General features: G+C 40.8%; 1 protein-coding gene across 1 annotated transcript in view; it reads left to right on the top strand.

Moving 5' to 3' along the window:
- Positions 1-1,498: 1,498 nt before the first annotated feature.
- ARHGAP15 (Rho GTPase activating protein 15) overlaps positions 1,499-24,617 on the top strand; it is a 319,884-nt gene continuing 296,765 nt past the window's right edge. The window contains exons 1-2 of the mRNA XM_031056956.1: positions 1,499-1,544; positions 18,106-18,285. Coding sequence (XP_030912816.1) covers positions 1,521-1,544; positions 18,106-18,285 — 204 coding nt within the window. The 5' untranslated portion in view covers positions 1,499-1,520. The remainder of the gene's footprint in view (positions 1,545-18,105; positions 18,286-24,617) is intronic.

The raw sequence follows: 24,617 nt of genomic DNA, 5'->3' as shown, positions 1-24,617 counted from the left end.
TGTGTAGCCCAAGAGCTCTGCCATTCCTTCCCCGTTTTATTGCTAGACTTATGTTGAGTGCCTGAAGGTTTTGCTTCCCCACTGCTTCATTAAGTGCATGATGGACTAAAACTCCTCTCTACAGGAACTTCCTTGCATCATTTTCTTGCTGCAGCAGGAAATGACTCACCTGCAAATGAGACTTTTCTTTGCACCCTGTAAAATGCATCACAATCCCCTTGTAAGGCACCCCAAGCTGCAGTCCAGGCACAGACCCCATACCTCATTTCCTATCTCTATTAGGGTGGCTTTGCTCTCTCCCTTATCTCTATTTCCCTCCATTACAACCATGGATTGTTCTGTGGGATCCTCTTTTAGGGGGACTTTGTTGCTGGACCTCTGTGCAGATGGGACAGAGCTTCTTGAGGAGCTCCGCTTCTCAACAGAGCTCATTTTCCCTCACTGTTGGGACAAAACCCTAAATATCAGGACAGCCATGATTTTCTGAGGTCATATGGCAGGTGTTTGGTGGGTTTTTTGTGGGACACAACCAAAAAAGAACCCCTTTTTCTGCCAAAGCATTACCAGAGAGCTCTTCAGCCTGAGCAGCACTGTGATTGTCCCACAGCACCACAGCCCTGCCCTGCATGGGAATCCCCACTGCTCCAGTTTGCAACATGACCTAGAAATACCAGAAATATATCATTGTTCCTTGCTGAAAGAAAAAAAAAGAAGCCACGTGGCGGATGCTGATGAAGGCATTTACAAGGAAGGGGCGTTTCCAGAGCCCCAGAGGCCCAGAGCTGTGCCTGAATCTGGTGGTTCTCTGGGCTGCCCTGCCTGGGAGGGACCATTGGGGTGTGGGATGCTGCGGGAAGTGACGCAGGGCAGCAGCTGTGTGTGCCCCTGCTTCTCCATGGGCTGTTTCGTGGAGAAGTCTTCAAGCAGAAAATCAAAGTGTTTGCCTGCCTGACCTCTGCCAGGGTTTTTTTTAGAAGCAAAGTCTCTGATTGTCCAGAACTTGCTACTTTATTAATCTAAACAACAGTACAGTAAGTGTCCTGCTTACTAAAGCTATTTTCAAAATAGCAAAGCAGATTTGTAGCAAGCTATTTATTTCAGTACTCAAAGGGTTTCATTGAAGGCAAGAAAAGGGAAGTTGGCTTAAGGCTTAGAATCGTAATTCCTTTCAGCATTTCCTTTTAAACCTCATCTTTACCTTTTGCAAAAGCTAACCTTCTCTGTTTGCTGCAATTTTCACACAGAACCTGCTTTACTTTACTTTCATACTTTAAAATATCTTTTTTTTGGTCCAATCCAGAAGAATTTTGCACTAACCTCTAGATGTAAGTCACCCACGGTGAGATGGTGCACTTTTGCTCTTGCAGGAAGTGGTTTTACTTTACTTTTTCCCTGCTATTTTTCACTCTGTTCGAGCTGTAGGACTAACTCAATTGCTGTCTCTAGACATGTGACCTTGATCTTTTCCGTTCTTTTGAAATAGTTAAAACTGTTTCTCGTTGATGGCGGCTTGAGATGAGATGACAACGTCCCTGGGGCTGCAGGTAAGGAGCCTCTGGTCCATCTCAGTGCAGTTTGGGAAACCTGTTGCTGGAAAATTTTAAAATAATCATAGCTACGAGTGTTTTGTAGGCATTCAAATCAGGTTGGTTTAATTGCACAATTATTTTCTTTCTATATGCCTTTGTGGATTTGAAAGCAAGGAGAAAAGTGTAGAGGATACAGATGTGAAATGATGTTTTAAATCAGTGCTCGGAGTTTAGCAAATCTGTTGCATTCTGTGCAAGAGGCAACTTTATCTGACCTTGTCTAGTACCCCAAACCACTAACCCCTTCTCATATCCCAGCTGGAACTAACTAGCTCTCCCCAAAAATGTAGAAAAGTTTGTGGCACTGGCTGGCAAATGAGATTAGATCACTTTTCCCAGCGTTTGCCCTTCCTGAGTGCAGCTTAGCACTGTTTGATTACCTGGCTCCTGTGCTGGTGACCATGAGGGATGTGATTAGTAGCCATGGATACTGTAAAAGTCAGCTCTAAGGGGAGGTATCTAGTTGTTTTTGTGTTTCTAGAGCCTGAAGTGGTTGATAAAGGGATTTCTTGCCCTACTCAATATCAAGAAGTTTGATACCACTCTATTATTTGTCAGGTAGGAAAACAACATGGGGCACAAAGGACATTATACATAAAATATCCTGGGTTTCTCTATGGGCAGTTGATGGTGGAGCTGTTCAGTGGAGATGTTGTGGCTGTGGGTTTCCTTCATGGGCTGTTTAAACCCAGACTAATTCATCCTTCAGAGCTGGCCAGAAAAGGTTTGTATGTCCTGACCACAAAGTTTTCCCTCAGCAAAGACACCTTTGCTGTTGGTAGGCAAACAACTTTTTGGCCTGCAAAGCTTTGCAAAGAAACAGTAAGTCAGGAAGATGCTCAAATAACACAATAAAGTGCTTTGATTATGGGCCACATAAAGGAGAGCCAGAATTAGCAAGGCTTGTTTTGTGCTGAAGGTTTTTTATCCCAGCAACACGTAGCTTGCTGCAAACTTTATGACTTGTGCTCCTGTTTGTAACTGATTGCTTTCTCCAAACAGGCAACTTGGGGTTTTTTTTTGGAAATATGGGTCAGAGTTGAAAGATATCACACGTGGCTCAGAGCTCATTTTGGAATTGTGCATACTAATTGGAGACAGATTTTAGTGTAATGTTGGAAGATCACATTTCATATTTTTTGTACTTTTTGGAGAAAAAAAAAAAAAAAAAGCTGTCCTGCCCGCATACACAAATCAGCATAGACAGGGAAATTGTATAAAAAGAATATGTTCTCTTCCTGGGCTGTGTTTGTCGTGATTTTTATGTTTCTGCTGCAGAGTCTTAGAGTAATTTAAAATGTATTTTCCAAAGAGCTGTGAGATTTGGTGAGGTAGTTTGAATTCTCAGAGTTTTATGTCTTTATTTTCTCCCTTTCTCTGCAACTTACCTCTTGGTGTCCAAAGCAAATTCATTTTAAAGCAGCATGTCTTGTTCAGTTTACCTCTCCATCCAATTACATCTGTGATGTACATTTGTTCATTTTCTTTTCCAAAGAGAGTGAACAGCAGAAGCACTCTGCATTTTAAAGCTCCTGCTATACACTATTATTGAATTGCAGAAAAAAAAAAAACACAAAAAAAACCCAAAAATGTTGGGTTTTTTGACAGCATTTGTTGTAGAAACTTCTTTTAGCTTTGACACAAAGATATCCTGGTTTGGAAGAGGTTCTCCATCTCCTTCCAACCAAGCTTGAGTACATGACACTCTTGGCAGTCCCTGTCACCAGAGGGCTGTAACCTGGCCTTGGGTATGTTCCTCCCTACCTGGAGTGAAACAGGAAACAGAAAATAAAATGGTGACAGAGGCATGCTTGAATTTCCCTCCTGGTGTTTGGGTAGCAAAACTCCACAATCTCCAACGTGGTGCTGGAGAATTCCAACAGCTCTGGTTTGGATTTCTCGGTCTGTTTCTGAGAAACAGTTTATCAACTATTACTTCCTTTCAGCTATGAGCTTCAGGACAGGGTTTAAGAGGCAGCATCCCATGCAGTGGGATGGATTTCCCTTTGTGACCTCCAGTGCTGCAGTGAGAATGGCTTTGTCTGTGCTGCCCAAAGCTTGGGCCCCTGCTGCCAGGCTTTGAGCCATGGTAACTGCTGGACTGGGGTGTCTTTTACTCAATCACATCCAGGATAGTTGGCTATAGGCAGTCTTTGGTGTTTTTTTAATGCTCACTATGTGTAATTCTGATACTTGCTTATTTTTCTTAATTTTTTTTTGTGAGATAGCTTTGTGCTGTATCAGATCAAACAGTGTGAGATAGTTGGCTATAGGCGAGCTGTTAACCATTTAATGAGCTGTTAAAGCCTGCGTGGGGCTAAAAACCATCTCTTGTTGAAGTCTGTCAGTACTTAAATGTGTTCCTAACTTTTAACCTGAAACACAGCATTTTTAGAGAACATGCCCTAATCCTTTATTGGTGCTGTTTGGGCTGATCTCTTTCAAAAACAAAATAAAGCATCACCTGAGCTCCAGCCAAAGTCTCTACATTCCACTTATCTCCTAAGAGCTCCATATGGATGGATGAAACCTGTTTCTCAAGGCTACAAAGGCAGAAATTGGTGCTGATGGATCCTGTTATATGCAGATGGTTTTCCTGATTTCATTTTTTTGGTAGTATAAATCTTGAAGAAAGTAGATTGGATACAATTTTGGCCCAGATTTTCCATGATAGTTCAAGTGCCATTTCGATAATTCAAGTGCCATTCAGGGCACTGCAGCAGACTTCCCCACCTGGCTACACAACCTGCCCAAAACTGTCCCTTTTCCATTCTGTGGTGGCTTCCTACAGCTTTTGTCACCATCAAACTGGTGCCATGACCTCTGGGGGTCAGGGTGGGCTGGATGCCTTGCTGCCTTCAGCATTTGGGCTCCTGGGCTGGGTGAGGAGGTTTTGGTGTTGCCTGCTCTGAAACCTTCCCTTAAGGTGGGTCTGCTTCAAGCAGTGAATCTGAATTTCACTCTCAGCAGCCCTTGAAGGACAGAGATGGTTTCCTTCTGTGCTGGGTGTTAGGATCGCGCCTTCATGCCCTCAGCATGCCTCTGTCAGTCCTCCCTGCTTTGAGAAATACTATAAAAAGGTTGTTTTGGAGACTCACTGCAAAACAAGCACTGCTAGCTCCTCATTTACACTGGGACTTCCTCAATGAGGAGCTATTTTTTCCCTAAAGAGTGAGTGTCACAGTCTTGCATCATCTTTGTCACAACTCGAAGCTCCCTGGGTTGCAAACTTCCAGGCTGGCTGAGACAGGAGCAAAAGGAAAACACTTGGATTTTCATTAAGAAGGTTAGGAAATAATTTTCTGGGCACAGATGTTTAGATGCTGCAAACTGACAATGGGGCAAATCTAACCCATGCAAGAGCCGTCAGTGGAAGCAGCCAAGCCATGCTGGAGAAGTTTCTCAGGGCATTATTGGTTCATATTAAAGTAATTTGGAAATGTTGACATCTGGCACACGTAAAATAAATCCTGTTTGCAGAAACTAGGAACCAAAATTCATATATGCTTAAACATTTTGACCTTTTTTCTCTTATTTTTTCTATATTTTCACTCAGCTCACTTATGAGAAAGAAATGTTTTGAGAACTAAGTAGGAAAGGTAACAGAGGTTTAAATAGATATTTATATTCTCCAAATTATCTGCTGAGCTACTGTGTGTGTTGCATTAACTCAGGGAGTGCTCAGGTCTTTACTGACACATTTCTTCAATAAATTAACTGAGTTTGATGGTGCTATGATTGGTGGTAGGTTGTTTAAGATCCATGTAACTCTCCCTGCCATTGGAGATTGACAGATATTAAAGCATTCACCTGCAGTTAAGCTGGGTATTGTGGGTTTCTACTGTGGTTTTCATGAATATTTTTTCCAAACCTTGTGCCTGACACACTAAGCAGGCACAGTCTTTGAGCAGATGAACCTAAAGGGACTTTTGTTTCCTTCTGTAAATCATCCATCAGTTTTCAGTACACCTGCAATCTGAGATGAGGAGGAAGGGAAAACAGAAGTGAACGTGGCACAGAGCTGAAGAGACATGCTTTGAATATGTGCTCATTCTTTGTTTTGGATTTCTTTTTCTGCCACACCCCGAGCAAAACCTCTTCTGTATTTGGTGCTGAATCAGATACCAGTTACTGAAAGTGCTCTTGGGCAGGACACAGCCCTGGCACCTGAACTTGTTTATTTGCTACTCAGGATGTTACCAACTCTTCCTTTTGGGGTGAGGAAGGAAATGACAGAGATATTTTGTGAGAGCAGTTGAAGCTCAGGAGTTCTGAGAGGGCTCTGTCCCCTCCATGGCTGGTGGGTCTGTCCCCAGCCTGCTGGGTGTCTGCTCTCAGCTTTTTGGTGTCTCTGCTGCAGCTGGGGCTCAGAGCCAAGCCCAGACACATCACAGGAGAGCCCCATGGCCACACCATGGACACCCACAGCAAACACCAACAGAAGCCTCCTCAAAAATGCACTTCTCTCTCAGAAAATGCTTTTCTGTCAAATAGTTTTGCTATGAATTAATCAATATTTTACACCTGGGAGGGTGTCCCATCAGCCTTGCCATCTCTCAGAGTTCTGGCACATGCTGCCATTTGTGTGTTGGGCTGAGTAGTGCTGAGGTTTGATCCAGAGAGATCAATGTTTCCATTATCAGCAGTACATCGCATTCTTGGTTAATTTATTGGGAAAAAAAAGCACCCAACAAATATAGTAACTAGTAATCAAATTCTAGTGATGATTTTTAGATTTAGAATTAACCCATTTAGCATTAATCCATCCACCATTAATCCATCTGCTCTTGGAGTGCCAAAGAAAGCAGAAACAGCCCAAGGGAAAGCATGTCAGCTCTTCCTCCTTCATTAATCCTAAACCTTGGAAAAGGCAAGGAGTGCCCTGAGCTTTAGCAGATGCTTAGAGGGAGTGATGTCTTCAACCCATTCTTGAATTTGTTTTGGATAGTCCAGCATTAGCTCCTGTTTGAATAGGATGCAGTCACAGACACCTGAGACACTCAGAATTGCTCCACAGAGTTTGAATTTGAAAACTTCCTTTCTAGTTTTCATTTTCTTCTGAAGTTTGGGTCTTTTGTGAAACCTTTCTTAGAGTGGGGGTAGCTGAAAAGAGGGAATCTATTAAAATTGTACAGATAAATTGTACAGACTAAAAGAATGAAAGAAGTTACAAGAAGATGTTTCTTACTGGAGTTGTACCCTGCAGCAAGATTCAGGTATTTAGGGAACAACGTTGATGCAGTCTAAGGACATTTTAACTCAGGTGCACAGGACTGCAGAGGTTCATTTGAGTAGAGTTATTCCATCCAAAAAGGGGTTTAAGGATGCTACCTCATAAACCCAGTGGAAAATGTAACAGCCATTAAGTATTTTTGCCCTGAACAGTGCTGGGGGCAGATGAAGGGCTGTGACTGTCTCACTATGAGTGTTGGTGCTTGCAGGTGGCTCTGCTGTGCTCCTGCTGCCATTGGCATTGATTTGGCTGTGTGTGGCACATCTGTGCTGGGACACAGGTGGCTGTGGCCTCCTGGCCTGCAGAAAAGGTGTACAAGGTTTCCTGGAATCACCCTGAACCACCTTAGTGAGACAAAGTTTTCTGGTCCCTCGCTAAAGAATTGCATTTGCAGCAAAAGAGAATTGAATATAATTAACAGAGCCTATGCTCAAACTACTTGTGCCATCAAAGCAATCATGGAAATAGATGATTTTTAAGGTCCTTTGCAACACAAACCATTACATGAGTCTATGAAATTGACTTTTTTGACAGCACAGCACCCTTGGTATTTCCCTGTGCAGCCATCTCAGCTGCACACTGTCATATCAGATGTTATCACACAGAACAAGGGCCTTTGTCTCCTCTTTGCCACGTGGCGCTGGGGCACACACTCCTGCTGCAGAAGAAAGCAAACTGGGGGCCCCATGAAATGCAGAAGAGGGGCTTGCTCAAAGCAAACCACAAAGAATTTCCCCTCCTGGTTCCTGCCACAGCTCAGAGGTTTTCTCCTAGAGCTGTAGGTGCCGTCTCTGCTGCATTTCACAGCAGCCTCTCCTGGAAGCGCAGCACCAGGAGCTCTGCAGGGGAAAGTGGGGATGGAGTGTGGGAACAGATTAAAAGTGTCTGGAGGATTTTTTTTTTTTCCTCCCTCAGACGGGAGGTGGGAGCAGTGAGAAGAAGCAAGGGAACAGCTGCAGGATCACAGCAGAAAAACTGCTGCAGAGAGAGATGATGGGAGATGGGGAGAGGGTGGGAGGGACTGCTTCATGTGCACAGCACAGGAAGTCAAACATCATCGGCAGAGTGGGAGGGAGGGAGGGCATCTCTCTGCCTGGGTAAAGGACAATCCTCCTCTCTGTAGGACTATTGAGGCAGGTAGGGTCAGGCAAAAAAGAAAAAAAAAGTTACTGTAAGTTTTAAATAAAAATATAAATAAGTTCATCATAAATTCACTTTATTCTTTAATTTATTTTTAAAGTCAGAGAAGATTTAAAGCCTTTGGTATTCAATAATCTCAGTATCTCAGTTTGACAGATGTCTTCTGTGGGATGATGGGTATATGGAACTGCAAAAAGGATTAAGACACAGCAAATGCGCATTGAAACTGCTAAGCTGAGGAGCTCTCAGATACTCTAAGAGGTTAAAACTGCTGTTGCTGCTTCACCAAAGGCTTTACAGAACTCAAGAAGGCATTTTTTCTGGTGAAGGGGATGGTGCTGCTGCAGGAACTGAGGGCTGGGGGGCAAAGTGAGCCATGACTTACAGCTGCTCCACGTGTTCAGTGGTGCCCAACTGATTTAGAGTGAGATAAAACTTGTGTGTAGTTTTACTCAGTGATGGACGTGAAATGCTTCCTCCCAATGAATCATCCAGTGGAGCTGTGGGGAGGGCACAAAGGGGCTGTCACACCCTACCCAAGCAGGCCTGGTGAGAGTCCTGCCCCTCTCAAATTGAGCCCAAAATTCCTGGTGGCAAAGCTCTGATATTTAGAACTCACAGGAAGTTTTGTTTCTTTGGCTACTTGCAGCAAGCTTACAGGTGTTTAAAAAATATTTTTCTAATACATCAGTTTGTCTTGTGGTACAAACTCTTCTACTTCTCCAGAGACTTTGGGTTGTTCCAAAATTACCATCACCACATGTCTAGTTCAGGTAAGCATGGAAAGCTTGGATGAATATCCAAATCTCTGTGAGGAGAAGTTCTGCAAAATTGAGCTGGAAGTATTTCAAGCAGCCTTACTTTGAAATTTCTGTCACTTCTGCTTCTGCTTGTATCTGTAAATACTGCAAGAATAACCTTTCCCATAGTATCTCATCACTCCAGATCTGGCAACATTAAAAGTAACAACACTTTTCTGAACATTTAGGCTATAGGAACAGATTTCTTTCAAGCACCGGGGAAAATTTGTGATTCTTATGTGATCTTCCTAGAGAAAACACTGTTTTTTTTTTTCTTTAATTCTGAATTAGACAGCTTTAAACTAAAAAGTTGCCATGAACAAGCATCAGGTGCAGGTGTGAAATGAGTTTAGCCTGGTCAGTCTTGAGGTGTTTGCAAAGCCATGGCTCTAATCTGTACTTATCTGTAGTAAATAAAACTTTAGAGTAAAGGACAGAGGTAGAAGGAAATTTTCTTCTCCTTATGATAGGACAGGTCAGGAATAACCAAGCATTCTCCTCTAGCACTTAATAGGTCATATTTAGTGTTAAGCCAATTAAATGCATGAATTATAAGTTGTCACTAAATTTTATGCTGCTGTAAATTACCCAATGCCATTGGTCTAATGTCCAAACCCTTCCAGTCCTGCTGTTCAGAGCCACTGGAAGCATTGGAAGTGCTGTGCATGGGATGATGCTCACAGATTGGTTTTTAATAGTTAATCTATAGGACCAATATTCTCCATCAGAAGGATTGTCTAGCTTTCACAGCACAGAAAACAGAGGCAGGTGTCCTGGATCAAAAGCAATCCAGAAAGAAATGAAAGGTGCTGCCAGCAGGAAGACCTAGAAGTAGATTTTTTTTTTTTCCTCAGGCATGTTCTTTTACATATTCAAGTGAATTTCTACTATGGACAACTGTTCCCAGAACATATGCAGGCCAAACTGTACACAAAGGATACTTTTAGCTTCAAGTTCCACTGGGAGCTGAGATAGTGAATTGACATGGGAATGGTGCAAGTAGACTCCATTATGCTATCCCATATGATATATTGGGACAGAAGAACTTTTGAAACAACTGCTACCTTTGCTGAGACTTTATTATGTAACATAATTAGAAAACTAAGTGGTGCAAGAGGAGGCATGACCATATGAAATCACTTGATGATTTTCTTTTACCCTATTTAATGTGGTTTTGCTGTTTTCAATAATATCCCAGTGACATTTCCAAGCAAGTTTGATTTGTGCAGGGAAGACCTGCAGACAGCAGGTCATGGAGCAATACAGGATCAGAGTTGTTGGATCTGGAGTCATAAAATGTGGATGTGAAGGGTTGGTCATTGTATCCACAAAACTTTGTAATTGTAACTCTCCCATTCTCCTCTCTTTCTAATTCTCAGAACATTTCCAGCCAGATGGGAAAGCATTTCCAAAGGGAGCAGGTCTCTGCCCCATAGAGACCAAACAGATTTTCCGTTTTCCTTTGTCATCTGTCCTGCTCTTTTTAAGGGATTATCTGTGTATAGAAGGGAACAGAATCTGGGGTTGTCATCTTCTATGAAATTCCAGAATAACACAGAGGAAGTCTTTAGGCCCTTCATTGATAACCATTGTGAGTCCAGAATAGGCACATAAATTTTCTCTCTTCATATTTCTCTCCAACTAATTCTGGAGAAAAATCAAGCAAAAATTTTAAAGATTAACAATATTTCCATTGAAAATATTTGGATATTTTTCTGCCACTTGCTAGAAAGTGGGACTTGATATAAACCTTTTGTTATGATATTTTATCCTTTTTTAGAATTATTTTTTATTTTGCAGTGTGATATTACTTCTTGAAAAAAGTAGAAAAAGGCTGCAGTCAATCTTCACATCAATAAACCACTCATAGTTTTAGCCCATCTGTCAATGGACAGGAAACACTGAAGCCCCAGTTGTACAAGTCTGTAAGGTATTGCGGGGTGCAGACTGTATTTATGTGGGTCTGTGACCTGCTGTAAGTACTGAATAACATATCCCTAATATGTGTGGAAAACCCCCAGGAATGAAAAGTGAAGTACCACACTCCAACACTTTAATTCTTAGGAACTGAGTCATCAAAAAACCAAACTTTAAGTACATTCTTAGACCCAAAATTAAACAAAACCATTGCTTCTGTACCGTGGGGCAAGTGTGTGCCCTTCCCTCTTGTTACAAAGTGCATTTCCTAGCCTGATCCTCCTCAGGGGTGCTTAAATGGTGCTGTTGCTCAGCTGCAATTCCATCAGCCTCAGCTGGGTCACTGGGAACTCAAAATCACAATCAGGCCTGTAAAACCTGCCTGGAACCACCTTCTCTGTGTTGCACAAGCCAGAAAGAAATTAAGTTATATGAAAACACATTTTGTTCCTACTGGATATTAGGTTGGTACATGAGATTTCTGTTGTGAGAATTATGTAGTTGCTAACCAAGAGCTGTAAAATATAACCCTCTCTTAATATAAGAGAATAAATCAGAGAGGTTGAAATTGTCATCATGCCAAGGATCAGGTTAAAATCTCACAGATAATCTCACAAAGGTTTTTCAGCCTAAAGACTTGTTTGATGCTTTACTCTTGTATTGAGTTACTACTTAGATGGCCTGCTAAGTCATAGGACAAGAAGAAATGGCTTCAAGTTGTGTCAGGGGAGGTTTATATTGGATTTTAGGGAAAATTTCTTCACTGAAAGGGTGATCAAGCATTGGAACAGGCTGCCTAGGAAAGTGGTGGAATCACAGTGCCTAGAAGTGTTCAAAAACATGGAGCTGTGATGCTTCAGGACATGGTTTAGTGATGGACCTGTCAACAGATGATGTTTGAGGCATTTCCCAAGCTCAGTTGTTCTCTGATTCTATGATTTGGGTCAAGCTGTGTTGAGAAATTTGCCTTTAGGTACATCCTTCATAGAGACTGAATGATATACCTCAGAGCATAAAAAAATGTGAATAATGGTTCAGGCAGCTTATGCCACACATGGTGACAGAGAAATGCTGGACAGTGAGATATGGCTCCAAACAAAGCATAAAAGATGATTTGCTCTTCTCTTTGACCACAGCAGAGAGATGGGATAAATTGGAGTGGGCCATTTCTGCTTTTATTTGCAGAAAGTCCACAAGTACTGGACGAGGAAAGAGAAATCACAAAGCCAGCTTTTAGAGGAGCTCCATGATCCTTGCTCTGTGTTGTCTGTTCTGAGACAGCAGCAAAACTCTAATATGTTGGCAACGGGGTAAAAAAATTAAATGAGGGTGTGATAATTAATGCTGATGAACATGGTTTTTGTAGGGTGCAACACCTTAGAGATGAGATTGCAATTTTGGGTGATATGGGAAACTGAGTTTAGGACATTTAACATTCTACAGCAGGCTGAACCTGGCACTAAATTCTGCTTTATTGTCTATCTGGTATAAAGAGACAAAAGTGGGGTAAAGAACCAGGCAGATGGTGTTGTCATTCCTGATTTCTTGCTTTGATTAAAGGCAGGAGTGATGGTCAATATTAATCCTGCTTCCTAAGTACCTGATATTATTTTTGCAAATGAAAAGGCATAGGAAGGTTGGAAGGTTATATCTGCTTTGTATTTTCAGTCCAGTGGATTTCTCTGCTTTCCAGTGCTCAGATAAACTGGCTTCAGGACACTCCTGGGCACCAGCCCAGGACACTGCGTCCCTCAGCAGCCTTTCCTGCCTGTGTCCCTGCCCTGGGCACAGGGGTGTGATGTGTCAGCTCTCAGAGCAGCACGGTGGGGATGGCTGAAATAAAATAGACACAGCAAAGCGCAGATAGGAGTAATTTTTAAAACCCCAACAAATTATGGAGCAATTTACTGGCTATTCTCTCTCTTTACATGTAGTTTTTTCATTTGTGCATCTTTATTTAACATCACTGGGTGTGTGTTCAAGCACTTGCTGCCCTGAGCAGTGCCTCTGCAGAGATATCAGTGTAGCCAAGGGCAAAACGTAACAGCAGCACTATGTACGTGGTGTGTTGATTTTGGTGATAAGCACTTTCGCAGACAAACTGACACATTCTCCTAAACAGGAGCGCTCCAACTCACCACATGTCTGGCATTCTCTTGTTTTTTTTTTCAGTTGTTAACTGCAACTTCTGCTTCCATTTTTGTGGTTTTGCAGGCTCACAGGTCTGCCTTGATGGTGAACCTAGTGCTGATTTTTATCCTTCTGTGATAATGTTGCATTAGGTTTTGTCCATGCTCCTCAAGTACTGTGTGTTCTTGAGCAAAGTACTTAAATTAGTCAAGGCAACAAGATGCGCTTCAGTTTTGCAGTGTTTGCACTCTGCTGCGCCGAGAACTTTCATGCTCATTATGCTTCTGACTTGACAGTGGTGCAAGTCATAAGGAGAAAACGTGGGGAGAAATTAAAAGCTTATAATCTTATTTAGAAATACTGAAAAAATATAATAGATAACAAATTTGAGTGCTATTAATTAGTTGGGTTTTTTTCCCCTTTTTTTGGAGAAAAGTACATGTTACCACTGTTTAATCATAGAAACCTATAATGATGTGTGTTGGAAGGGACTTTAAAGACCATTTTGTTCCAGCCCTATGCCATGGTCAGGGACACCCTCCACTATCCCAGGCTGCTCCAAGCCCCATCAAACCTGGCCTTGGACACTTCCAGGGATGGGGCAGCCACAGCTTCTCTGGTAGAAGATGCTGATGAATTATCATTTGCATTCTGTCTTCTACTGTATGTAGCTGTAGGAAATGTATCGCTCAAGGCAAAATTTGGAAATACTGCTATCTTCTTGTTTCTTGAAGAATTAATTCTCTGCGTTGTAGAAAATCTACATACTGACTTTACCAGTCCTGCAGCAAAATTCAGGAAATAAAGTTCTTGGCTAATACCAATCGGTTCAATCATTATAGGGTCATTTTTTGGACAAAGTAGCATGTACAAAATGGATTAAAATACTGATAAATTCAATATGAAACTCATTCTATGTCCATGAGGTGCTGTAGGAGGGCAGTTCACACAGTCATTCTGGGACAGAAACTGTAGTTCAGCTACAAGAGATGTAAGAATGGTAGGGATAAGAGCAATTCACTATCTTAATTTTTTCAAAAAGCTAAAAAGTGTATTTTTGCTTTTTTGATAGAAACTCTAAATAGCAACAGAAGGGTTTGCTTTAGTTTGTTTTATTTTTTTGTTTTGCCATCTCCTTTCTCTTTTCAAAAGGACAGATAATAATTTTCCCCCATCAAACAAAAATAACTGACATATTTTCACTGTTACCAAACATCATGATTCTGTGAAAGCTCTACTTTTAAATAAGACATTGAAGAAAATCTCCTGGTGAATAGTTTTGGCAATTCCCAACATTTTGTGGGGAAGGAAGAGATCTGATCTTCACCATTTGCTGTGCAATTCTCTAAACCTGGGCTGGATTCTCAGAACTGGGATGGCTTTGCCGTGTGTGGATTTGCATCAGCAATAACCTTTTTGTTTTTCACCTCTACAGCCCTCATTATTTCCACACCATGTGTTTGAAAGTCAGCTGTACATTTAGGAATTGGAGTTTTAAACTCTTTAGGAACTGTCAAATGCCACTTGAATGTTTATCAGCCAGCTCTCCCCTGTAGCTGGTGCCTGAGCTCTGGCTTAACTCAATCTGCTGCACTACAAGGTTGCTATGCTACTTGCTGGAGCAGACTTACATCCTCCTGGAGCATTCCAAACACATGGACCCATCTGTAGGAAAAGTCTTTGGAGGAGTTGGCCCACTGAGGCTGCAAATTTTATTAAAGGATGAACCACTTCTTCCTTCAAAGAAGGCTCTTGGCCTCCTGAAGCATCTCTGAAAGTGACTGGGTGTGTAGGACAGAATTGGTTTTGCTGCCACAGCCAAAAAGGGGATTTTGTTCCTTCAGCTTGGTGGTGTTTCTTGCCCCATAAGTAAGTGATTCACCCATTCTCCAGAAATTAAATTTCTCCTTCCTCATACCTACTGTAACCTCTTTTCCCCACTCTAAGAATCAGCCTTTAATTCCTGCATCATCCATCTGTCCTCATGTCAAGGATTTTTCTTGCCCCTGACTATTCCTCACCCTTTTCCAACTTGCCCCTTCTGTTCCACAGTGCCCCAAAACAGGTATTTCTGAGAAGAATTTTGAGTGTGTACCCTTGTTTTCCTTCTCTTAGGTTAATGTCTCAAAGTTGTCCTGTCCCTTTACTCCACGAACACTCTAAACAACAAGGTGGAGAGGAAGGGAAATTCTGTCTTGGTTTAATGCCTTTCTCTAGCAAATCAACCATAGGAGGTTTCAAAACTGAAATTTATATCCAGATGCTAACTGTTTGCCAAAAGGCAAATCAGATAATTATATAATGGACATGGAGTGCCACACAAGCAGTGGCATGGGGCTTGGCAGCTCTGCCTTCTAAAGGAAGTGAAACAAATTCCCCTGCAAAACGGGCCCCAACTTGGCCCTGATGCTTCTAATAACAATTTGGAAGCACCAACTCATAAATGCAGAAGATAGGATCCTTTGTATGTTTTCTGACGATATCTGTTTCCTGATGGTCTTCCCCTCTGTTATCTTAAAAAAAAAAGTTAGAACAAAAATAAGCAAACAAACAATAGAGGCAGGGCAGAGTATGAGGATTACCAAATCCTCCTTGCAAATGCAAATGTCGTGCTGTTGCATTTGTGGAGCTCATATTCAGGGTGCCATCTACTGGCACGTAGGGCCGGTAACGCTGTCAGGAGCCTGCCTGGAGCTCGGACAGCAAAGGATTCCTACCTGAAAATCCTAAGGGCACAACTTTTGTACCTTTCTTCCATATGATGTCAGACTTCCTCCATATTCTGCAGGATCCCACTGTGTTTTACACTAAGACAAATCTAATGGTGCAAATGCTCCATTATGGGTTTTGTTGTTGTTTTCTTTTATAGTAGTTCCTGTAATTTTAGTATCTTGGAAAGCCTCCTTGTAATACTCTGATGTAGGCAAATTAGCTCAAATGTCAGGAAAATTAAGCAAGGTTCAGTGAGATTAGAACCAATAGTTTCAGAAGTCTTTGCATCCCTGCCAGTTACTGTGCTCCTACTTGTGATCCAGGGCATGACTTTGTCACACCATTGAACTTTTTTATGGCACATCGTGTACTGACAACATCAGGCAGAGACTACCTAATTAAAACTCATAATGCTCCTGAGAAGGGATATGTCAGAGCTTTATAGGTGGGAGATTTCAGAAGAAAATCTGAGCAATGTGCTCCAGCCAAACATTGGATCCGTGACAGAGCCAGCGCTGCTCTCGTCTCTCGAGTCTGATCCTCTCTCCAGCCTGGAGCCTACTGAAAATCTGTTGAGAAGCAATTTTGATTTGATACCAACATGAAATACAAAATGGTTTGACTCTCCAAGTTTAGGAGGAGAGAAAAAATAATTTCCTGCTTGGAGCTGCTGCAGTCCTCACTGCCAAAATGGCAAAGTATCCCTGTGACATGGATTTGGGTGCTGACTGCTCTGAAGGGTGGTGAGAAGTGTCTTGAGGAGGGAGAACACACAGTGCTGCCCAGCAAAGATTCATGGAAAGAGTTTTCTCAAGTGCACTACACCAGCTCTGCAGCAGTCACAGGCAGGCATGCCCCTAAGTAACATGAAACAGCTTTAATCTAATTTCTATAACCTGAGGTTCAACTTCTGTGGGGATCCTTGAGTAACCGAGTCAATGCAGGAAACAGCCAATGGGCACAAGCTTTGTTTTTGGTATGTTTTTTTTTTTTTTTATTAAATTCAGTGTTTCTATCATGGCACATGATGTTGCATGAGCAATGGGTTAATATTAAAGTACTTATTCCTTTCTTTTGTCAAGAGTGCTATCATGAATGCATATAAATTCCCTTGAAGGTCCCAGCCCATGCCAGGGGAGTTGGAAATATGTGATCTTTGATGTGATCCAATCCCCCCAAAAATCTGTGGTTCTGTGAAAAACCTTCTGGACATGGGCCAACCCCTTGTAGGTGTTCCTGCTTGAACAGGTTGGACCTACCAAGGTCTCTTCCACCCTCAGCCATTCTGACTGCATGACCAGTTGTTATCATCCTCTACATTTAGGGCAATTTCCTGTGAGGGGTGGTTTTATCAGTGCTGAGAGGCTGAAGCTGGGGGAGCTGTGTCCTCCCACCTGCCCAGGCTGTGGTCCTGCCCAGAGATGTGCAGCAGAGCTCCCCATCTCCCCCTCCCACCTTCACACCTGGATGATGTGTTCTCTGCTCTGACATCTTCACAATAACGGGCTTTCTTGAAATCAAGGCATTTAATCTTTCAGAGCCTTCAGAAGTTGCCAGGATGTTGCTAGAAATAGCCATGCTCTCCAACCCGTTTGGAAAACGCTGATTCTTCAACAGTTTATACTATAACTGCGCTTAAATGGATTTCCATTTCCCTGGCTCCATAGTTGGGAAACCAGCTTTTTCAGCTTGTGTAGTATCTCTTCCTTACACATTTTCTCATGTGGTTACACAGCAATATAAAGAGCCAGTTTTCTTGTGACTCTCAGTAGATTGCAGCACCCACGAGCTTCATGTAGTAGTACGAGGGTGAGCAAGGGGGGAGGAAAACAGAGCAAGTGTTGTACTTCACTGTCTTGGTGTTTTCTGCAGGAAATATAATGCAATTTTGTCTAGCAAAAATGTTTTGAATAGCTAGGAGGGAGTTAGTTGAGTTGTTCTATCACTAAAATGGGAGGTTGAACAGCAGCACTGTGATCACTCTAGGTCCACTCCCCATCCAAGGGCTTGAGAGCTCAGCCATTTCTCAATTTCACATTCTTAAAATGGACAGAGAAACAAAAATCTCATCCATGCTGCTGGTAGGATTGTGAAAATTAAGGGCTATTTTATCAGCTCCAGGACACTGCAGGGCTTCAGTGTGGCCCTGAGATGCACTTGTAGCTGGCCCGTGTGGGACTGTGGAGGTAAGATATGTTAATTGGCTTCACAGCCTGTCCTTTCCCTTTGCAAGATTTAAAATGTGCCGTGCGAGCAGGGCCAAAGACAAAGTGGAGTGGCTGCCAGCTGGACGTGGCAGAGGCTTGCAGGGAGATTACACCATGGAGGAGAATGGCTTTTGAGATAAGGATAATCTTTTACATAAACTAACTCTTCCAAGGCAGTTTGGATGGGAGGGTGATAAGGACAATAATCAAACTGCAGGCTGACACAGCTGATAGTTATCCTGGTGTTCAAAGATGATCAAGATCTTGCCAGCAAGACAACCCAGCTTCTTCTCCTGACTGCGGTGACACAGACCTGGCATTGATACGTTTTTGTATGAGGAATCCCTAGATTAATGCTCTTATTTCACATTCTTCAGGTCAATCCAGCAACCATGGAAAGGTCTTCAACTTCTGATGCAGCCTCTGAAAAACCTAATCCTTCCCACCATAGCACAGGGGCTGTTCAAATGAGGATCAAAAATTCCAACAGTCACCACGACAGGCTGAGCCAAAGCAAATCTATGATTCTCTCTGAGAATGTGAAAGTCGCCGAGCCCGTAAGTAAAACACTCCTAATATTTTCTGAGTCTTCCAATTTTTTAAAAATCTACAGATTTTTTTATGCGTGTTAAGACACTGGTTCCATTATCATCCTTTGAAAGGAGGGATCTAAAGTCACTAATACATTTTTAGGAGTATCTCTAGGCATTGGAATAACAATTTTCCTTCATGAAATACAGAATTTGGCTTTGGTGGCCATGATCATGACATCTACTCAGCATTTCAACTCTCAGTTGTAACAGCACTTAAGTAAGGCTTAAGTAAGTAGAGAATAGCACTTCCAGTTTCAGATACACATCACAGTTTCTCAAAAGGCAAACTTCAAAAGCAGACAGAAGAAAACAAATGGAAATTTCAAACAACTTTGTAAAAAAATGTCTTGCTCTGACTGAATGAATTGTACAAAAATCAGACACTGAACGTATGCTGTTATTTCAATAGTAAACAGAGTCAAAGGAGTTGAGTTGTTTTTTTATCCATTAGCATTTTTTTTTTAAATTAAACAGTTAGTGATGAACTCTATTGCCAGTTGCATCCCTGCCCCTGTGTACTCCTTGTGAGCTACTAAACAAACTGATTGGTATGAGTCTCCCCTGGTTAATTTTCTTCCATAATGGTGGCAACTTGCAGCTGAGGCCATATGATGTTACAAAATTATTTATGCAATGTTAGCCACTTTTTTGGACTCCAGATCCATTTTGTTCCCAGAGAATGCAAATGAGGGGGAAAACTCTGTTAGCTGGGGACAGAGTCCCAGATCTCAGCCACTTCTCACAACCATGCCAACAATAATTTTTTTGCTGTTGATGTAATGGATTCCTATAAAATATTCAGCTTTTTGACAAAGTTATTAAATGGAGGAAAGCCACCAGACCCTCAGTATTTCCTTTTTACTCAAAATTAAACCTCAGAATTTAGACTTATTTAGAAATATGTTGTTCTAGTAATTAATTTCTCTGGTGTAACTTAACAGATTTCTCCTTATATTTCTACAGTGAAAAATCTGTTTAGATCTTAGCAGCTGATAAGATACTCATTTACCATTTATTTAAATTATATTCTTTGCCTCAGACACACTGCATATGTTTCCTCCTTTTATCTGACTTGCAGCGCTTCTCCACCAAAAACTTGGAACACTGCTTATAATAATTCACTGGGAATACTGTAATGTAATACCAGGAAGAACTGTACCTTTGAAAAAGTTTAAAAGTTAAGTATATTTAATGGTGCCTAACATTTTATTGGCTGTGTTTAACAAAAGGCACTAGGCTGCAGTTGTTTTTGACAAGCATGAAAACATCACAGCATGAGACTGCAAAAGGAATTATGTAGAGAAATTACAAGTGATCCATCTCTCAATGAATTATCCACCTCAATAGCCTGCAGAACTCAGCTACCAATTAACACCTACTTTATTACATGTTGGGATGTACTTAATAACTTTCATGTGTTTATGCACTATTACCTTGACTGATGCCTCTTGTACAATTAGGCATAATTGGCATATCAATATGCAAAAGTTAAAAGGATTAACCCTCTTAAAACTAATGAGCATTTCTGTATCCAGCTGCTAAATGAGACAAAATTAGCATTTTTCACTTTTGGGCAGGATTTTATCATGCAGTTTCTCATTGTTGATATTACCTTGTTACATAACTTTAGTTTGGGGGATAGTATGCTGGACTGTTACAGAGCAAGGGCTCTAAAAAGTTAAATTAGACATAAATATTCACTGCTGCATCCCAACAACCACACCAGGTGCAATATATGTTCATTGGCTGGGAGCTGGAAAGTTGCTTTGTGTTGCATTTGTTTAGTAGCTAATTACATAAAAGCAGAATTTTACCGAGTATATGTCACTTTACCAAGCAAACTTGGCTCCGACATAATAGATTGAAAGCTTGCCATGCTACTAATTTCCTTTCTGTTTCAATTCTTTTCATCTCTTTTTGCCATGCAGAATTTTCTGACTAGATATTGACAGGCTGAAAGTGTTTGGGCGTATTTACTTAAATAAGCCTCTTAAAGTTGTTTGCTATCGCCCAAAGTAAAAGCAAAAATTCCCAAGGATCCAAATTATTTCAACTGTGGGCTTGAAATGCAGCAAGTAAAAGGAACAGTGAAACACCAGTTGTGTGTATCAGCCGTGTGCTGACATATCTGGGCATGTGACATGGGAAGGATTTGGGGGAAAGCAATGCAGGGCAGTATCTCCTATCCTTCCAAGTGTCTTGAAAAAGAAGGGTCCAGATATATGTGTATTTATATAAATTTAATAATATTGTTTTAAAAATCAAAGCGCTCCTCCCATTGCACTTTTCGACACAGTCTTCACTTCTTCATTTAGAGGCATGCAGATCCCTGCTAAAAGACACATATTACCAGAATATTAATCAAAGCTAATTATTTTGTGCTTGAAGAAAAAAAGGATTTATCCTCATCTTTCTACTTGGAAATTTTCTGTTTTCACGGTCTGCCTCTGTTTAGATGATGGATATAATCCATGAGGCATCCATTGATTATGTTTATTTTCTATTTTACATTGACTGAGTATTTTTGTCCTATTATTGGAGAGATTTTTCTTTTGAAAAAAACTAGAAGCAGCTGAATAAAGGATTCCATAGCACCCTTTTGCTGCCCATGCTTGGTGTGTGCAATACACTCTGTTCTATTAATAAATGGGTCAAATCCTTTTTACTCAACTTATGCAAAACCTACTGACTTTAGTGGATTAAGGCAATCAGCCTTTGGCACATTTTGAACAATCAATAGAAATATAGATTTCTAAAACTTATTTGGAAAGAGGAAATGCCCACTCTGGACAATAAAGGGCGTAAACCAGGCACAAAGGTAGAGAGATGGGTGATTTATAGAGGAGAAAAACGCCTAATTTTCTCTGAGGGATTTGCTGTAGTCTGAAGCATGTGCTGTGGTGCTTGTGAACACACCTGGGGCTATACTTTTGAAGGTGAACAGATTATTTTCTGTAGGGTGACAGGGAAGGATGTGCATCATACAGCAGCAGGGCCAGATGCATGTGTGCATTTTATAGTGGTGCAGATGCAAGTGTGGGAGGCAGGAACTAAACAAGCAAGAGATTATTGGGGGTTTATGTTATTTATTTCAATGGAAATGCCTGAGCTTTGTGCAAAGGTTGAAATTGATATTAATGTAGAGTGTAAAGAGCACAAATCACAAAGCTGGACACAGGCTGTGGCAAGTGAGGGCTCTTTCTGTGCTTAATGGCATTGTCTGGACTAGCAATGTAAATGAATATTTGCTATTTTCATCTGTTAAATCCCAGGGAAGTGCATTTTGCTTCATTCAGAACAACTTCAAACAATGAAATGTCTTTTTTATTGGTGTCTATATTAAGAATTAGAACCTATTTAGACATTCCAAAATGTTAATGTATTAGAGCTTTCTCTGATTAGGTTAAACAAACTGGTAGGTTTATTTATCTCCCTAATACATTATCAGAGGAATGGGAAGCAATCTTCTTTTGTTTCTTACTCCTGTGATCATAGAACACTTGCCAAAGTTATGGCTAGCCAAAAAGACAGAAATAAATTTGCTAAAAATATAAACCTTCTGTTTAGCAGAGTTTTTGAGCCATATTTTGAAATTGCAGGGCTTGTACATGTTTACTTCAAATCAAGCTTATAGTCAAGTTTGAGGCTTTGTTTGTATAGATTGTCCTGAAGTAGATCCTGATATTTAATTAAAATGACACTAAATCACATTGAATTGATAAGACTTGGCATCTCAAACAAAGGTAATTGCCCGTATTGGTTTTGTACAAAAATAGAGCTGCTTGGAAAATGTGCAGCCAACACAGACTGTCAACTCCATTTATAGATCAATATGTGAAAACCATTGATCAGGCAGGCATGTGTAACAGTAACACTTTGCATTTATTTGTTGTTTTTATACCACGTTAAGGCTTACAGGATTATCGGCTTCCAAAATATTTTGACTTCCTCGTAAATATGTTATCTGTTTAATGTTAATTGCAAGACAGTCTCCAGCCCTCTTTTAGAGTATTTTCAGTTTCATTGCTATGGGTAGTTTTAGCTCAAAAAGGGATTATTTCAATCTCTGCGAGATCATCAGAGCTTCTTTTATAGTGTAGTTTATTTAGGGAAAGTTTTTGAGGATAGCTCTTTTTTTTTCTTCCCCTAGTTTACTTTTTTTCTTGAAGGAAATAGCAAATCTTGACAAAATATTTCTAAAAGCAGGAAACCTTCTCCTGATGTAGTTTTGAAAAATATTCTCTTTACTATGATCTAATAGTGACTGCCCAGGCTTTATTCTCTGCAAATTTTGTCATCATACACTGGTCTGTTATAAATGCAGCCACGTTTGTCTTTATAAAAGAAAAATGCTGTGTTCCCTTCAAAGTGTACACAAATCATGCAATAGCACTGGGACAGATACAGAAAAATATATGAACTTCCCATGACAAGGGTGGGAATTGTTAATAAATGCAAGCTTACACCTTATTTGCTCCAAGTATTTCAGGGTAGGTGTGAAAGCCGTAGGTCAACAAACACAGTCCAGTTTCACTTCTCGACCATGAATATTGCTAAAAGAAAACAAGTCTGTTTAGTAATGTTAGTCATTCTCCTTTCCAGGGCAGGAAAATGAGAAATGAAGTGTGTCATATGTCCCCTTACTGTGTTCAGACTGGTTTTGTGCTTTGAAAATGTAGATCTGCTCTCTGCTGAGTGTGGTGCTCACAGACTGCCTCCTTCGGCCCTTGGCTCCAGTTTTTCACCCGTTTCAGCGCCTGTGTCCCTCGTTCCCTACCTGAGGAGCTGCTCTGGCTCTGGGGCAGAGGCCCTCAGCCTGCACAGATGTGCCCCTCTGTGCTGATGTATGTTCCCCATACCATAAAGTCCTCTGACTTAAAAGCTGAAAGTAGAATATTAATTCATGATCCTATTTTAGCTTATCTTCAATAAGTGATTTTTCTCAGTTTTGCCTCCCAACCCTTTCACAGGACCAATATTTTGTGTGCAGGTGTGTTTTCAGGTTCAAAACAAGCCTCTTGCTTTTGTGAATAATATTTTTTTCATTTCTATTTTCTTAAATATGCCCCGTGAGCAGTTATTCTTTATTGTATATTTACATCATAGCACTTCAGCTGAAATAATCCTGGCTAAAAAGGAAGAAGTTAATTTTATTGTTCAACTCCCCATTTATTTCTCCTCCCCATAGTTTCACTGTACAATTTCAGCTGCGTTGCTTGACAGGCAGCATCATAATGAGATCATAGAAAAAGGAAATAACCAGCACCTATTTCTGCTTGAAAGCAAGGATAAATTCATTTCAGCTCTATTAAGGGAGTGGTGAATGTAACTGGTTTGGCTTCCTTGTTAAGCCAAACCGAAGTTCAGACAAGATATTATAGGGGTCAGAATTGCTGATTTTGACTTTTACTCAGTGTGACAGAAGGGTAGAAAAAAGGTTCAAAAACCTCTATTTTTTTTCCTTTTTTTTTTTTTTTTGCAATCTTACATTATCTCACGCTGTGAAAATCTTTACTCTATTTACCAAGCACAAATTAGTCTTGCCAAAGGTTCTGAAAGTTTGCTACTTCAGCTTAGATCCTAAAACTTCAAAGAGAGCTGCAACTCCACAAATTAGTGTATGTGCTCTGCCATGGCTATTTTCACTTGAACTTAGCTAAATTCGTTTATAATTTAGTGCTGATTGAACGCTGCCATAAACGTACACAAGACACATTTTTTAAAGTTAGTCCTCTGATTACTAATTTGAATAAAAAACTCTAACCTTGTTAGCATCTGGACTTATTTTCATAATAACAACCCCTTCAGAACCTACAAAGTAATGAATAATTGACAACAAATGAAATGTTTTGATAGTTGTCGGCACAAAGCATGTTTAATGTTTTGTGTTGCTTCCTAGCTAATTATGTAGATGACACATTTGTCAGACCTTGACTGCCATTAGAAACGTGTTTCCAGAGGGGAGAAAAACAGGCTATTCATAGAGTAATTAACTAGAATGCTCAATGACCTGTGAGAGATTCAAATGGCTGCCAGTTCAGACATTGTTTTGTTACAGAAGCAGAGGGGTAATTAAAATTCCAAATTACAGTGCTATGATGAAGCATTTGTTTGTTGACAGTATACTCTTACTCTAGTTTGTTAATTCTTTTTTAAATTGCTTCTAATCCATTTTATAGCTTTAGGAGCTCCGTCTTTGAATTTACTGACAACTAATATTATGGCAAATTGTTCCTCGGCGGGCTTGGCAGTTCCATGGGAGCACAAGGTGGGTGGGATGGAGCGGCTGCTCTCCC

The sequence above is a fragment of the Geospiza fortis genome, unplaced genomic scaffold, assembly GCF_000277835.1.
Source record: "Geospiza fortis unplaced genomic scaffold, GeoFor_1.0 scaffold112, whole genome shotgun sequence".
Lineage (NCBI taxonomy): Eukaryota > Metazoa > Chordata > Aves > Passeriformes > Thraupidae > Geospiza > Geospiza fortis.
The sequence above is the reverse complement of the archived record's forward strand: the minus strand, read 5'-3'. Positions and strand labels throughout refer to the sequence as shown.